Source organism: Gordionus sp. m RMFG-2023, chromosome 4, assembly GCF_954871325.1.
Source record: "Gordionus sp. m RMFG-2023 chromosome 4, tfGorSpeb1-WG-v2, whole genome shotgun sequence".
NCBI classification, from domain to species: domain Eukaryota; kingdom Metazoa; phylum Nematomorpha; class Gordioida; order Chordodea; family Parachordodidae; genus Gordionus; species Gordionus sp. m RMFG-2023.
Window position 1 is genome coordinate 18000480 of NC_088778.1, and position 17637 is coordinate 18018116.

The 17637-nt window shown below is 26.1% G+C and overlaps 1 protein-coding gene across 2 annotated transcripts in view; it reads left to right on the plus strand.

Annotated features, from left to right (window-relative positions):
- The first annotated feature begins 671 nt into the window (after positions 1-671).
- Positions 672-17637, plus strand: part of LOC135929121 (TFIIA-alpha and beta-like factor) — a 47390-nt gene continuing 30424 nt past the window's right edge. The window contains exons 1-4 of one of the 2 annotated variants that reach the window (XM_065465635.1): positions 672-713; positions 757-858; positions 898-1009; positions 1059-1156. In XM_065465635.1, coding sequence (XP_065321707.1) covers positions 693-713; positions 757-858; positions 898-1009; positions 1059-1156 — 333 coding nt within the window. In that variant the 5' untranslated portion in view covers positions 672-692. The remainder of the gene's footprint in view (positions 714-756; positions 859-897; positions 1010-1058; positions 1157-17637) is intronic. The other variant, XM_065465634.1, reaches the window with a different exon arrangement.

The window sequence follows — 17637 nt, forward strand, 5'->3', positions numbered from 1 at the left end:
AATAATATAATATTAATACAATTTTTTCATGTAAAATTACATAAAAAAAATAACAACTTTCTTTTTTAAATGAAATATTTAATTAAGAAATATAAACACAATACAATCAATAACATGATAGGTTCATCTCATAAATTACAGGTTTATATAATACAAATACGAGAGAAATGATCAAAAGTGCATACTGGAAATAAAATATTTTAAAGCTTCGAGCCTCGTCAATTTGAAAATCATCAATGATAGAAAACGAAAGGACCGCAGAATAGCATTAAGGGATTGTGGTTTAACCTAAAAGTGGGATATTGTATAATGTAGATCCGCATATCAATAATGACGGAGACGTAGAAAAAGTAGAAGATAATAAAAGTAAGACATAGCAAAAAGAGTTGTTTTGAACGTTACCATGACAAATTTTGTATGGGGAGAATTGTACTGTATAATCGATTAATTTATTTTATAATAAATATTATATTTACCTTAACCTATTAATGTAATAGATTTGTTATTTTAGATAATTGAATTGTTGTTATTTAATATAAATATAAATCTATTCGATTAATATAATACAGAGTCAGGATATCAATTTTATATTAAAATAAAATATCCATTCTTTTAACCTTTCAATAATAGCATATATTTTAAAATATATTTCGCAATTTATAGACATCATTTTAAATATTATATAAATACTAATGTCCATTCAAAATCCAGTGGTAAAAATTAATATTTTTATTCGATATTTTTATTTTAAAATAGCCAAAATTGTATAAAAGTATAGTGGATGATGTGATTCATAGCTGTAGAGATATTTTTTTGGATGATGGAATTGATGAACAGATACTCCATGAATTGCGTCAAGTATACTAACAATCTGATTTTTAACTATGTAACAAATAGTTATGGGAAACTAAACTAAGCCATTCGAAAGCTGTGGACAATATGTTACTTGAGCCTGAACATGTTATCTCTACACAAATCGCTATTCAACAACAGCAAGCTCAACAACATGGTTACTTCTTTTTTTCTATATCATAAAAATATTTCAATTATAATTTTAGCTGCAAAAATTGCTGCTGCTGCTTTTCTATTACAAAACAATGCTTTATATCAACAGTCATATATTAATCAAAATTTTCACCCAATAAATAATGATATTGTAAGTAAAAATTATTTTTAATTAATATTTATTATACTAAATTCACTAATATTTGTAAATTTTATTATTAAGAACAATAAAAGTTATCATTAGAAAGTATTAAAAATAATTAAATTATAGATATATATTTTCCTTTAAAATTATCCACTTGGAGTATCACATTTTTAAAATATAATATATTGCAGATTGATTTTAATTATTTGGCTGATCATATTTTGAATTGCTTCCAAAAATATTGAGCATGATTTAAATATATCGGATCCTAATCAATAAAAAAAAATTAATTTCATCATAACCTAGGGTTTTTATTTTTAGGCCTGTCCCTGATTTTAATCTTAAAACCCTGCCAAGTAATTTTAGGAGACTTTCATATTTTCTAAGGTTTTAAAAATCATATTATGAAATTCTGGTACTAGTAAGTCTGCATGCTTCCCAATTTGCTTATATAGAATCAACTTCTAGCATAAAGGGGGGGGATGCAAAATCATATAAGAGGTTATTTTGATTTTCATTTTTTTATTAACTTTGATTTCATATGGGTCTATGGGCATATGACCTTGACTTTAAAATTGATTACTTAGACCTCAAAAACAATTTAATTATTCTGTCCTAATTTTTTTATGCAAATTATTAAAAAAATAAATATAAAATGTTTATTAATTTTTCTGATTTTTTTTAGAATATTATTGTGACTTTTCAACAGTATAATAAAAATCTGCAGAGTTGTTTAAAGATACTTTTTATATGGATATAGATACACATCATCTAAAAGTTATCAAGATACAGATACAAATTTTATTATACTCTTATATAAGGTTTGCATAAATCTAAGTTAGGATTCTATTATGAAAATGAAATGAGGTAGAAAATTTATTGATGTGATATCACATTTATCAAAATATAACCAAATAATGATTTTTATATTTTAATATAATGGTCAATATATTATTAAATGATTATAAATAATTATTCAGTAATAAAATATTTTCAAAATTTTGGTCATTAAGGCATCCTTGTCTTGTAGAGGCATTTTTAGCTACACTAAAGTCTTTCTACCAGGGTGCTTGAAGGGATTGTGGTGATATATTTTATGAATAATAATTTTATATCAGGAAATTCTATATTTTTGGGGGGAATAATGTTTTGATTATTTTTGTAAATAAAGGACTTTCAACAATTGAAAATGACTGAATGCCAGCTATAATAAAAGCAGTTATTAAATCATCTAAAGTAGTGTGGGTTTAAGTCTGAGGTCTCTTGGCAAAAATATCAGTGGACAATGAGCCTAGTCCAATATTTTCTTTTATAGATTTATTCTCCTTTCCCTTTTTTATTTTCATTAACAGTGTTTGATATTTTCTCTTAAAATTTAAAATTACAATTGTAAACATTTATTTATAAACCCTTAAATATTTTACAATGTTGCAAGTTAAGGTAATGCTAACTGAAATTTTTGTATTTTTTGGTAGACATGGCAAACATTTTACTAGAGACTTGTTTTCTTTATTTTGAGATATTATTTTAAAATATGCTTTACAAATTGGCCATGGAAAAACAACATCTGAATTTGTTGATGCTTCATTGATTATTACATCTTCCTCTTCTTCTTCTTCATTACTATTAATATTAATCTAAAATAAATTTTTAAAATTAGTATAATAAAATAAAATTAACCAATTACATTGAAAATAAAAATGCAGATTCCTTGAGATGGATTGTAATATCAAAAAATGTCTGGTTTATTGATAAACATGGACATAATATATGAATATTTATATATATTTTTTATAGATATGTTTTAGTATTTTATTTATATAATTTTTTATTATGGTAGTCTTAATATTTTTTAATATATATATTTAAATTATATGCTCATATGAAATAAAATAAATTTTGCATTCAAGTATTTTTATTTATAATATAAAAAAATATTAAATAAAAGTATATCAAAATGTTTCTAAAAAGTATCCAAAATATAATACATACCTCTAAAATAATATCCAGATACAGATACTTTAAAAAAATCTATCTAGATACAGACACCACATTTTTATGTAACAACTCTGAATTAAATTTGACTTGGATCGATATTTAATTTAAAATTTTGGAAGCTGATCTTTGAAAAAAATACTTTGATCACATTGGCTAGACAAAATATTTTTCTTGAATCAGATTATACAAGGTCCATAGCCAGAAATTTCCAATTGGGGAGAGTGTAGGACTATGTATTTGTGAGGGCCAATTTTTTTTGAAAATTTGTAAAAATAAATATAAATATACAAAAGAATACTATCATATAATACTTGATTTTTAATTTTAACATAAATGAATTACAATATAAATTTTGGGTAATTTTTTCATATACCATTAAAACTAAATTATATCTTTATTCAAATATTTCAAATATATGCATTAACAATTAATTACTATACATGTATGCTATAATAAACAAAAGACATAAAATATAAATTTACATTAATGATATTGAAACCATTTTTTTTATTTTGCAACATTCAATCTTGTATTTTTATACTGAATATTAATTCCATAAATATTGATAAATCCATGTTGTCAGCCTTACAAAAATCAATAATAACTAAGTGCTCATTGAAATAGCTTTTTTTACAATTGAGAAGATAATAGGGCTGTGCTGATTCACATATCTTTCACCAAATTAATATTTTCTAATATTGGTTCAAAATCGAACTGATATTTATATTCATTTTTTTATCACCCCCATTTGAACCAAATATAATAAGGAAATTTTATATTTGGATTGGCCAATAATCAATATTTTTAATAAATTCTATTTAGATCATATAAAAATGGGATTGACATATTTGAATTTAATTGTTTAAAATAAAACTAATTTTCCTAAACGATTCCTAAGTTTGGAATACACTCCATATGATGAAAATACTCAACTGAAGCTGTTAATTCTTTTACTATGAATTAAATGATCCTGCTAGTCATCATCATTATTTTTACTTCACCTAAAAACATAATTTTATTAAACTGGCCAGATGTAGCTTAAAATTAGTATGACTGATAGATAAAAGATTGGTTGAAGATATAAAATTAGCCATGTCCACTAGTTTATATAATAATTAAATTAATAACTAATCTAATTTAGATATAATTAATCTCTTTTTTAAATTTTGTCTAATAACCAAGCATTTTAAAAATGAATAAATAGCTTATTTGATTTGTTAAATATTTTGTTATAAACAATTGATTTATCTTCAAAAAAAGGTTAATTAATCCATATTTATCATAATATAATTTATATACTAGCCTCTATCAGAAAAATGGAGGAAAGGGAGAGTTTTAACTAATAATCAAGAATATTTTAAATTAAGGGTATTAACAAATATTTAAATTTGGCTAATGCATCAGGACACCCAATTGGGAAACAAAAGTAGTTAAAATTAAAATCAAACCACAATTATTATTAGTCAATATAATATTTTAAATTTGGTTTAACAGTTTTATTTGAAGATATTCATAATAGTATTCGTTTTAGAAAATGAATGAATTTCTTTCCCACTTATCCTGCTTTCACAGTTAGCATTAATTCGCGGGAAGTATACAAAATTCGTTTAAAAAAAATACAAAAATATAGCATATTTTTTATACTTAGCCGCGAATTCGCGCCAGCCATCCCTACACTTTCTAGAATCCCTCCCCTCTGAAAAGTATCCCCACACCACTCCAAAAAAACAGTTAATTATTTTTGACACTCTTTTAGCAGTATTATATGAGCTAGTAGGAATGGTTAATAAATATTTATATAAAATTATAAATTAATGGAGAGCAGAAAATCTTTAAAGTAAACGAATATTTTTCCCAGTTAAATCGTAAGTCTCAGAATCATCATCATCAGAAGAAGCTAAATAATGTATTAAAATAAATTTACAATTCTCAGAATCTAACAAATCTTTGTATTTAACCTCCAGGTCATGTGTATTACCGTTTTAGCCATAATAAATATTTCGAAACTTAGACTTTTTTAAAAAACTTGATTTGGATTTAAATGGTAATTTACAGATATCCTCAATATCATCCTTAAGGAATATCTTTTCCGCCATTCCCTTTGTTGTAAAAAATGATAATTTAAAATTTTCCTCGATTCGTTATTGAATCCTTCATTAAACTGCATAATGTCAAATCAAGTGCAGAATACTCTGGTTCTAAAATAAAACATTATATTTAATAATGAAAATATGTATACCTCTCCTTTTTGGATTGTAATGTTCGAAGCCTAATACTTTCAAAACTAAAATGTAGATTTCTCCCCTTCATAAAATTGTGCCTTTGAAAAAACATTCACAAATTCAGTGTTATTATCTATTAGGATTAAAAATAATACGACAATAATTTAAATTACACTTCTCAAATTAATCAGGCAATCCTTAGCCTAGTGAATTTGATTTATTGCAAACCCTAATCCTTCTAAATGGTTTTCCGTTTTGTACAAGCCAACTAGCACTAGCCATGGTAAAAGTGACAGATTAGAATCCTTTAAATTTCTCAATGCTGCCCTCAAAGTATTATAACGTGGGAAAAATTTTGCAATAGCTTTATATGATGATAGTCAGCTTCTATAAATATAAAATAAACATTTTAAGTCTAAACAAATAAGATAATATTACCGAGTGGTATTCTTGATGCATAAAAATCATTGCGATTTTGTCAGTACATCACTGACATGCTTTAAGCACTGCATATCTTTTAACGCCAATGAAATGCACATGAGTCTCGTCAGGGGTGGACTAGCTACGATACGGCTTCGTGGGCATTTTTTTATAGAGGCCTCATAGCCCCCATACTCCCTATTTGGCGGGTTTTCGGCACGCTTTTGCCTGGCCTTCGGCCGGGTTCTCTTAAATGGCTTCGAATTATATGAATTTTATTTTACTTCTTATTTTTGAAAATAGGTTCAAACGATTTATTTTTTCTAAAAAAAAAGAATAATGACACGATAATCATATTTTATTTTAAAAAATTGCACATCTAAAATCATATTCATTGCACATATATATTTTATATTAGATTTATAACGATATTGCACTATAAAATCAGATGATACATCGCATGTTAAATATAAAATAATACATACTCTATGTATAAAATTATTGCAATTATACAATATTGCACAGAGAATAAAATTGCTGCACTTATAAAATGACACCGATCATATTGTAGATAGATATAAATAAGATTTAAATAAAAGAATTAATATATAATTTTTACATTAATATATCTCATTAATTTTGAACCTTTGCGCAAATAAACACGAATATCTTCTAGTTCAATCTGCACTAATAGTTCCCGTTCAACTGACATGAAAAACGCTTCTAATTTTTCTTGTCCTATATTAGTTCTCAGCCTATTTTTTCTAATTTTTAATTTACTAAATGTTCTCTCGCAATTAACCTGGGTAATAATAAAGTTAAAATGCATTCATATGCCCAAAATAAATTAGTGTATGCACTTGCATATATATTGTATCTTTTAAGAATTTCATACACGCATATTAAACACTTGTTACATCTATTATCACACTTTGAGTTTCATTATGTAATATTCCACTTCATATGACTCCTCACTTGTACATACGATATCATAGTCCGTTTCATTTAATTCTGCCACTAAATCTTTGAATACACTGGCAAATGAACACAATTCTTTACGTAATTTAACACTCGATATATTTCCCAATTGTGCCAGTTTTTTCAGAAATACCTTTAATATTTATTTCATCAAAATGCCTTGGATGCAAAAATTGCACATTCAAAATAAGCTCTTTATTCTCAGAAAACCATTCCGACAAGCTGTTTATAATTCGATCAATTATAGGACGAAATACTTCTTCCCTGTAAAGGTCAATCGATTCTTGATGACGTCATCTTGGCCTTCGTCACTATATATTCTCTTCGCTCTTCCTATTTGATTTTTTGGCAGAACAGTCTGTACCCAGATACTCTCTAATGAAAGTGTTTCATTTAAATTAGAAGCCATTTTTATTGCTTTATTTTATCGATGTAATAGTTATCGATGACACAGAAGACTTAGCATCTTCTATCATTTTCCATGCTGACAAAATATCTAAATTCTTAGTTTGAAGATATTGACAATGGCCCCATTATTTCCAAAATTTCCAAATATATTATAGCAGTACTTAGAGTCTTAAATTTACATAAATTATCGATTAAAGACTGCGCTTCTGATGAGGTTTTTTTCCTCAAATGATTTATTATCTATAATAAATTGAAGTACACTTATCTTGGGAGCAAGCTCTCTTTGCCATATATCCATCTAAGAGCTTTTTCACGTGCCCACCACCTTGTCTTATCTATTTTTTGGCAGCCTTCTCAACTTATTTTAACCAGATGAGTTATTATGTTTCACCCAAGCATTCATCCTTTTATATGATTCACCAAAGAAAGTTGCGTCTGTTTAATTGTCCAAATAAATTTTTTCCTTCAATATTATCGCATGAATCACATATTCTAAGATTTAATATGTGGCTATAACACCAATCATACAAACTACTTGGAGTCTCTTGTCTAATAAGAGGTTGCGATTTAATATGTGACTATAACACCAAACATACAAACTACTTGGAGTCTTTTGTCTAATAAGAGCTTGCAACCCAACAAATTCACCCCACATATTTGCAGCACCATCAAATGATTCTCCAATTATATTTCTCATTTGAATTCCATGTTTTAAAAAGCATTCACTCAAGATATCAAAAAATCCTTTTCCAGAAGAGAGTAACTTTTGTAAGTGCAAAAAGCCTTTCTTTTATTTCGTCATTATATATGTATCGTAGGCACATAGTTGCTTGATCATAAACGCTAATGTCTTGTGTACTATCCATTTGCAAACTAAACCGTTTGTTACCAATCTCCTTTTATATTAATTCCGATTTGATCAAGAACAACATCAATAACTTTGTTAACAGTTGTTTTCGACAACAAGGTTATGAGAAAACCTCTTCCCTTCGATTTTGATTTGTCAGAGAGTTTAAGCTTTTCTTTTCTACATTTGCTCTTTAAAATAGCCTCTTCTAAATGATTCCTGAGTATTTGATCATTTTTTGATATAATACGAATCATTTCCAGGAAATTCCTATGATTCTAATTTTCATTTCAAAGTGGCTAAGTGTTTCAGTAGCACTTGATCCTCTGTAGGGTAAGTTTTGTTTGCCTTAAAACTTTATTATCTCAAATATTTGTTTCATTATGTGGACATTGTTATAAATTGTCGATTTTTTTCATTTAATATTTTAACACTAATTGAATTATCAAATTACTGGTTTTTTGATGTTCCGAGGTAGGCCTCGACAGCACTAATATGTACTATTGAATTTTCATGTATTATAATTACTGAATGCATATGACAAAGTGTTTTTGCATACTGCAAATGCCAGGCAGATTGAGCAGTACACATCTTTGGCTTTATTGTATATTAGTTCTATTGTAATCCATTTTCTAGGTATTTTTTCACTCATCACTCACTATACGATAATATAATTTATCATATTTACTATTGGTTGTATAGGATGTTACATTTAGAATGCAAATTTTCGAGGTATAGTAACTGTTAGCAACTTAAAATTTTCATGTTTAAGCATATCCAATTCTGATAATCCACTTTATGAAATATCTGAAGCTAAGATCCGTAAAACATTTCTTAGTTCTTTTATCGATTGACATAATCGAACAGATTAGATTTAATCAATAACAATAGCACCAAATAAAAGCTACCTTTGAGATCTCAACTCTAATCAAAGCCTTTACTCCTCTGATCCTTCAATTCATGTTTGACATAGTTTTGCCCAACTTAGAATTCGAGGGGTAGATTCATGGAACTAAATTTGCATATTATATTTTTTTTAATATCAAGACCAGTCGTTTTATCATTTTCAATATATCTTACTAACAAAGCTATTGCACCTTCATCTATAATTGAAAACGCACCTGTTAAAATTAAACTCTTTCTGAATTTTTTTTAAACCATATTTTTCTTTTTCAAATTTCAATGAGAATAATTATATTATTATACAACAATAGATTAGAATATTTTGGACTATTCCCTTTTGCTTTTTCTCTCTTTTTTTCTTCATTTTTACAATTTGAGGGCAATTCCGAACCTGCAATTAGTTCAATAATGTCTTTAAAAGCTACTATTTCAAAGCGTTTCATGGTCTGTACATTTATCATCTCTTATATTATGCCGTGTGCAATTATTAATTAAGCATTTGTATTTTTTTTTGGCTAATATTTTTGGGCATATTTGAAATTGGGAAAATAATTTTATTAGATAAGAAATCTTTTCATTATGAATGGTTGTGCTAAAACAAAAAATGAAATATAATTAAAAATTAAAAAAAAATTTTTTTTTCAAAAAGTACAAAAATTTTCTGACCGGATCTCCTGAAGCATTAATTTTTTACTTACAAAGAAATATTATACTAAAGTTAAAAAAATTATAATGTATTATTATATTTTTCAATCGAATTCTATAACTTCTCTGAAATATTAGTGATTTAAATAAAAGAAACATTACAAATTTTGCCAACTCTATTTTCTATGCAAAAAATAATTATGCTTTAATTTAATTTTAATATTTTTATTTATATTCTATAGTGTTGTAAACGAATGCGTTCGTGAACGAAGTTCGTTTTTTTGAAAAAAATGATGAAAGGCGTTTCTTTTATATTTGACGAAATTTGAACGTGATGAACGCGTTCCTTTTTTTATGACGAACGCGTTCGTATTTAACGTTCGTTCAATTTTAAAAACACTTTTTATTTTTATTTATTTAAAAAATTTAATATCAATCCGATTTTTTTAAGAAATATTTTATAATCAACTGTTTTTCCTTTTTCACATTTTAGTTTTTTTTAACACGCCATTATTATAGTTTATTAATTTGAATATCATTGCTTATATTTAAATTTAATAGATTAGCATATTGGATATTATTATTTCACCATCTGATTCTGAAAATTCAAAATCAGATGAACTAACATTCAGAGTTGTTAAACGCTATTTTTAAAAGTAGCGCGCTACCGCTATAGCTATTTGTCAAAAAAAGTAGCGCGCTATCGTTAGTTACTTTTAAGCTACTTTATATAAAAAAAAATTTAGAAACAAATGAAACAAATTTTTTTTATTTTTTTTTTGCTTATAATGTAAATGTATAATAAATAATATATAAAAATCAACATTTATAAATATAAAAATATAGTTAGTTTAGATTATAAAAAAATAAGCAATATAAATAAATATTTATTTTAATTTGTTGCATTTTAATAATAATATCATCCCCAAGTCTAGAGCGACGATCAGAAAGTATAAGCTTTGCTTTACTAAATAATCTCTCGACACTAGCACTTGAGGGCAAGGGGGTATTTAATTTTATATATAAATTTTTAATATATGAAAAATTATCAAAAATATTTATTTCAATATTTTTTGATTGAAAAAAAAGATCAATTGGATTTTCTATTAAATCATCTTTAATTTCAAAAAAATTATTTGAGGATGTCTTCGTGGTAGATACTCGGCAATCTATGTTTGTTGGAGTAAGATTATTTAGCTTCGCCATTAGCCTATCGCGTTGATGTTTGGCGTCATCGGAATTTATATATGGCCAGTTTAGTTTAAACTTTGGATGAACCATTGCCGCTAAGACATTGTCATCATTGTATAAGTTTGGGAATCTAAAATTTACAAAAATAGAGTATTTTAAATATATCTTAATCATAAAATTTTTATAAATTTTTTAGCTTTAAACATTAAGTTAGAATAAATCTTCAGTCAAAATCAAAACAATATAAATTTTATTTACCTTCTCTCAATGCCTTTTAATAGAGAGTCTACTAGGGGCTGGCATAAGATTAGATTATTCAATCTCTTTAATTTGGTATTTAGGATACTTAAAGTGGGAACATAATACCCCATCTCCATATCCCCACCTTCCAAAATTTCAAGGGAAACAGCAACATATTTAAAAAATTAAAATGATATGGAAATGAATCATTATTAATTAGAATTACTTCTCTATACTCTTTTATAAAAGTATGCTCTTCATCGTTAATATATTCAATTTCAACAAGATCACAGAGACAATTAATCTCTAATCTTCATTCCTCCAGAAAAAAATACAGAATTCCATCTTGTACGATTAGGGATTAATAAATACCTCCCTAATTTTTTTTTAAACATGTCAGAACTTTTAGGAGATTTGTTCTGCTTATTCCATAAAGTTTGACATTTATTAAATGTCGATCTTGACACCCTTTTAAAATCTTCATCATTTAAAGCTCCTTCAGCATCTACTGTTGCTATCAAATTTAAATTATGACAGGAGCATCTCTGATGGCTGGGTAACATTGTGGAGTTAGTTGAAGATCCTATAGAATATTGATTAGATTAACATGTATTATAAAATAATTTAAGCCTTCTTCTAAGATCTCATTAATATCATTGGCATCAACACCTATTTCATTCTCTTCCAATACATGTTGACTATCATTCTGTATCTCATCTTCAGCATTATCCTCATCAAATATTCTATATTCATATTAAATAGGACAAATTAAATTATTCATCCAGTTTTAATAGAAATGTCTAGTAATATTTATCAAAAATGGAGTGGAAAAATCATTTCTTAGTATTCTAAATTTTGAACCTCAGGAATTATAATGTAACTAAGCAAAAATATTTTATCAAATGAATACATTGAATGAATTCCCTGTACTGTATATAAATTGATGGCAATTAATCAATAAGAAATAAATATAGTAAAAATCTAATCATCCATGAAATATTCAATAACCATATCTTATTAAATGTTAGATTAGCTCAATGACACTGTACAATAAAAATTAATGAAATAATCCACCTCTGTTTTATATTTTATTAGTTAATTTCACTAATTTTATTTATAATTTGATATAAATTATGATAATCATAATATTACTAAAATATGTGTGTATTTAGTTAATAAAAATTCTATAAATAATGTGAAATATTAAAATACTTATTTTATAGATTAAATAATAACCATTCCATTCTGATTAATTTACTGCCCAAAAAATCATAACTTAAAATTATAACCTAAATGCCTTCAGGTAGTTAGACCCATTATCAGTAACCATCTTGCAAACTTTATTATGAATCCTAAAAGACTTGTGGATGTCAATAATTTTATTTGCAAGTACGTCATATGTCTGGCATCCTATAATCCTTTTAAGGGCTAAGGCTACAGATCTTTTTAAAGTCCTAGGGTCTAACCAATGGCCTGCGATTCCCAAATAAGCTCTAAAAATATTTAATCAGATCAATTTATAAATATAAATAAGTTTTTACCTTCTGTTATGTGTCCAACTATCTGCCGTGGTACATACATAAGATATATCTGATAACTCTACTATTAGAGCATCTTTCATCACTTTGAAGTTGTCGGCTATTTTATTCATAAGTGTCTGGCGACATAAAACTGTTGTGCCAGGGGATAAAGTTTTAATCATCATAGTAAATGATGGATTATCAACCAAGGACAATGGCTGAACTGTGTCAATAATAAAATCAACAATTACTTTATCAACCAATTTTTGTGAAATATTGGCATGTTTATTATCAGTTAATTTGGTTTGGATAGTATTTATCTTTTTGAATGAAGATTCTCCTATACCAAAATTTTTTTATATGTTTCTCTATTTCCTTATAGCAATTGGCGTGAACAGTCCCTTATAGCAATTGGCGTGAACAGTCTAATAAAATAAATAATATTATAATGTAAAAATAACAATTTACCTTTAGGTGTTTCTTCAGGTTATAGCTACTCGTTTGATTTGATGATATATTTTTTTTACATTTTAAGCACAGGAATTTGAATCCAGATTTTGTTTTAATATATATTTTAAAAAATTTTTCAAATCTAGGGAATGGGAAATCGTTATTAGAGCTATTAAGTACATTTTCTTCCATTGAATCTTCCATGTCTGAATCACTTTCAAGGATTTGGATATCCATGGGCGATGCCATTTTAGATTATTAACACAGATTGAAAATATAAATTAAAAATTGAAAATATATTTAAATTTCAAAATTAAATAATAAATTATAAAAATTATGATATTATATTTAAATTTTCATGTACAACTCTGCTAACATTACCATGGCCCAAATATGATTTATATTTTACAGTAAGATCCTATATTGAAGGAACTAATTTAATACTTACTAAACATAAAATGTGCCCAAAAAGTATTATATTAGTTTCAAATCTTCAAGTTCCAATTTCAAATGATATTTGATTGTAATATTAATTATTTTATATAATATAACTAAGTAAAATCATTAAATTTGAAGAAAAAATGCGTTTGGACCATTTCACTCCAACAATAACGTTAGTTATTTTAAAATTTAAAAAAATAGTGGTCTAAAATATGGTCAACCAATGGACACAGTATTAAATGGGATTAATAAAAGGTATTAAACCTATCACTATCAAATTAATTACTTATATATTTTTTTTGAAGATTTGAACACATATATGAAGATCAATATCTTTCTGCAATTATACATCAAGTATTCAAGCTTCAAGAGCCGTGGATAAAACTTCCACACGATCCTATAAATTTATAGCGTTATTGAAAAATGCATTGAAAACCCTAGAAATGATAATGCAAGAACTGTTAATTTCGAGATATCCTTTTTTGACGAGGAAGTAGAGGATGGATTGTAGGAGGATAACTTATCTCTATTTTTTGAAGCAAAAGACAAAACAATAAATGTTTTTTAAATTCCCACGTTAAAAGAGTTGTTTATTAAGTATAATACATCAATACCCTCATCTGCCCTTGTAGAACGCGTTTTTGGTATAGTTAATGCCTTATTAACCGCTAAGTTTTCCTGTTTATCAGATGGAAATTTTGAGAAACAATTGCTTTTAAAATTTAATAAGAAAATTTTTTTTATAAATAAAAATATCTTTTTGTTCGCTATATTATATTGTATATATAATTGTATTATCAAAATAAAACTATATAATTTTTTAACATGGCTAATATATTGTGTTAAAACATATAAGACATTTATTTATATTTAATAAAATTTAAAAAAATATTTATCTTAAAATTTTGAACGAACGTGAACGCGTTCCTTTTTTTGAAAGTGAACTTGAACGCGTTCGATTTTTGTCAATAAAGGTTAAACGCGAACGCGTTTGATTTTTTTAGAAATGTTTATACAGCACTACTATTCTACAATTATGACTAAAATTTAAAAAATAAATTTGAATAGTGTATAATTATATATATAATATGTTGTACCATATTAAATCAATCAAAAAGAGTGATTCTCAACCTGACCCACTTCGATTTTTTTTAAAATTTCTATGATGGTAGTATATACACTAACTAGTTAAAATATAAAATTTTAATTCTCAACTCAGCTTACTTCGTGAGATAAGGCTATCTTTAGAAACGCGGAAATTACAAAATACACTATATTTAATTTTAAATATCTCAAAATGTAATTAAGCTAAAGACATAATTTAAATTTTATTAGATAGCTCTAGAATAACCCTTTAATATGATATAAAATTTATTTTATTGAAAATAAGTATTACCAAAAACCGGAAATGGCTATAAAATAAAAATTGCTCTTTCTTTCAAATTTTTTTACAGATAGCCATTATACTTCTTAATATTTGTACAAAATCCTAGATTGGGACGAGTACTGGGCCAATAGTTATTACACTTTAAATATAATTAGTATGTCTTAAATCCGATATTATACCAAATGTATAGTAATTTACGAAACAAATAAAAAGAATTTGTTTTGGACAAATAATCAGGCAACACTTTATCCATTTATGATTCATTACCGCGAAAGCGATATCATCAAACATGTAAGTTACGTGGTTATATCAGATTGTCTAAAACAATACTTGTTCCTTTTATTTATTTCAAATAAAATTAATTCTATTCTTGAAAGAAAGATTTGATTATATTTCAATAATTTTTATTTTTCTTATGGAGCTGTTACCCAGTATAAAAACAAAAAAAACCTTGTATACCTCTACAACCATTATAATGATTTTGGGATCAAAGCAGAATGGCAACTTTTTCAACTCATGGCAAAACTCTTAGCGGGGGAAATACTAAGTGCAACGTCCTTATGAACTAACTCCTATGAATTTATATAATTATTCGAGAATTAATATCCCGGGGAGGATTAATTTTATATTTGTTAGCAACGTTGAATATTTAAGAATGGAAACCTGTCTCGAAAATAGATTTTTAACAACCAAACGAATTTCGGGACACAAAAATATCATTAATTTATTCCAATGGAAGGAAAAATGAAAGTCAAATTTTATTCTAATTCATTAGGTTATTTAATGTAAGATATTATTTAGGGCTGTGCCGATATTAAATATCGGATCGTATCGGTACCGATATTTAACGTTTTCCAAAAATATCGGAAACCGATATCTGTAAAAAACCCGACCCGACCCGATCCTTTTACTAGAAATGCATTTTTTAAAACTTTTGAGTAATGAAACTTTGAATTATATATTTATTATTTTTTTAATAAAAATTTTTTTTTAAAATATTTAAAAAAAATAAATAAATTTTTCCGAGTTTCAGTTAGTTTCTATTTACATTAATAATATTTTCTAAATAATTTTTTTTAAACAATGCAAATGTTATTTATTTTTTTAATAGATTTTAAAAGTTTTTTTTATAAAAATAGAAAGGAACTCCCAAAGTTTTATTCATTTTTAGTTTTTTAAAAAAATAACCCAATTTTATTATTTATACTTTAAATAAAAGAATTATTTTAAATATGGTTTCTGAATTATGGAAATATTTTGATAAAGATAAAAAGAATTTTGCAAAATGCGTTATCTGCGGAATTCTAATTTCACGGGAAGGAATAATAAAAAATTCATTTAATACAACATTAAAGCGATTCCATCAAACGGAATTCGAAGAGCTAATACAAAAAGAACGATAAATATTAGAAAAAACAGATACATTCTGTAACATTAAAACTCCTTTCGTCAGCCCACATGTCATAGATTCTGACGAAAGGGTCCAGCAGGGGGCACACGTCCTCGTTTATTTTATCGTGATATTCATTATCTCATCTATTATCTTAAATTAAATTTGATTTGCATATAAATATTTGGTATCTTGATAATGGAACAATCTGTGATGCCCTAATAATTGGTTTTCAATTTCTTGAAGCCAATTTTAACCGACTCATTCTTAATAAGTCCAAATCCAAAATCTCTTTCCATGATGTCAATTTTAAAGCCATTATTATCTATAAAAATTGAAAATAAATGTAATATATTTTTAAAAAATCCAGACCGGGCAAAGCCAAAAATTTACAAAAAAAACCCAGAGCTGGCTGTGCAAATGGTACATACAGGTCTCTGATATATTTATTACCTTCAGTATAAATATATAATCGCATATGAATTTTCAATATATTAACTTCTGTAAAAATTATATTTATGTGCTCAATAAAAAAATATTCCTAAATGAATTTTTATACATTCATTTGCAATTTAAAACCTAAAAAATTTATTCTTGCTAGATGAAGGTTTTGCCTAACTTACGCCTATTCTGTGGATAGACTGAAAGATATTGGTTGGTGAGTGGGAGGGTTAAAAAATATTTTTAAAACAATGGGTAAGTGAATTTGATATATATTTCAGGCAAAATATTAGATATTATTTTTTTATTTCATAATTTATAAGTTTAAGTAAAAAACATTAAAATAATACATAAAGAGCCAAATCAACCAATATAATAATTTTTAAACAGTTGACAAGCAAATTAAACAAAATTTTTAAATAAATGAGCAGGGAGGTGCATCAAACCCATTGCAGACCTTTAGTCAGGATGACAACGGAAACAGCAGATAATGGATTTTACCTCTGCCCAAAGAATTCATTTATTAATGATATGCGTCTGCCACTTTTATTTTTCTATGCATTTACCACCTTAGTTTTGCAAATGACAACATTTTCAGGCCCAATGGGAATTTAGTTAATGCCCATCCCAAGTTTGCTTGGCCCAATTTCAATTTTTTTAAAGAACAAAGATATATAATTGTATAAAATACAAATATTTATTAGATTGTGGAATATTTATAATGGAAGGCACAAAGCACTCATTGAATAATGTTATCCAGAGTTTTGAGTTTTAATTTTAAATAAAATTAGTTAAAAATTATACTTTTGAAAAATGAATATTTCATTTTTAAGAATTCGGTTAATGATAGATACTACCAAATCAACTTATAGCAATTTTTTAAATACCAGCCTAATTTGCTAAATACTGATCAAAATTTATTAAAATATATAATGAGCCCCTATAACACAAATTTTAGCCCCGAAAAAGCCCTTTTAATAGAAAATTATGTTGCGGGAGTCATAAG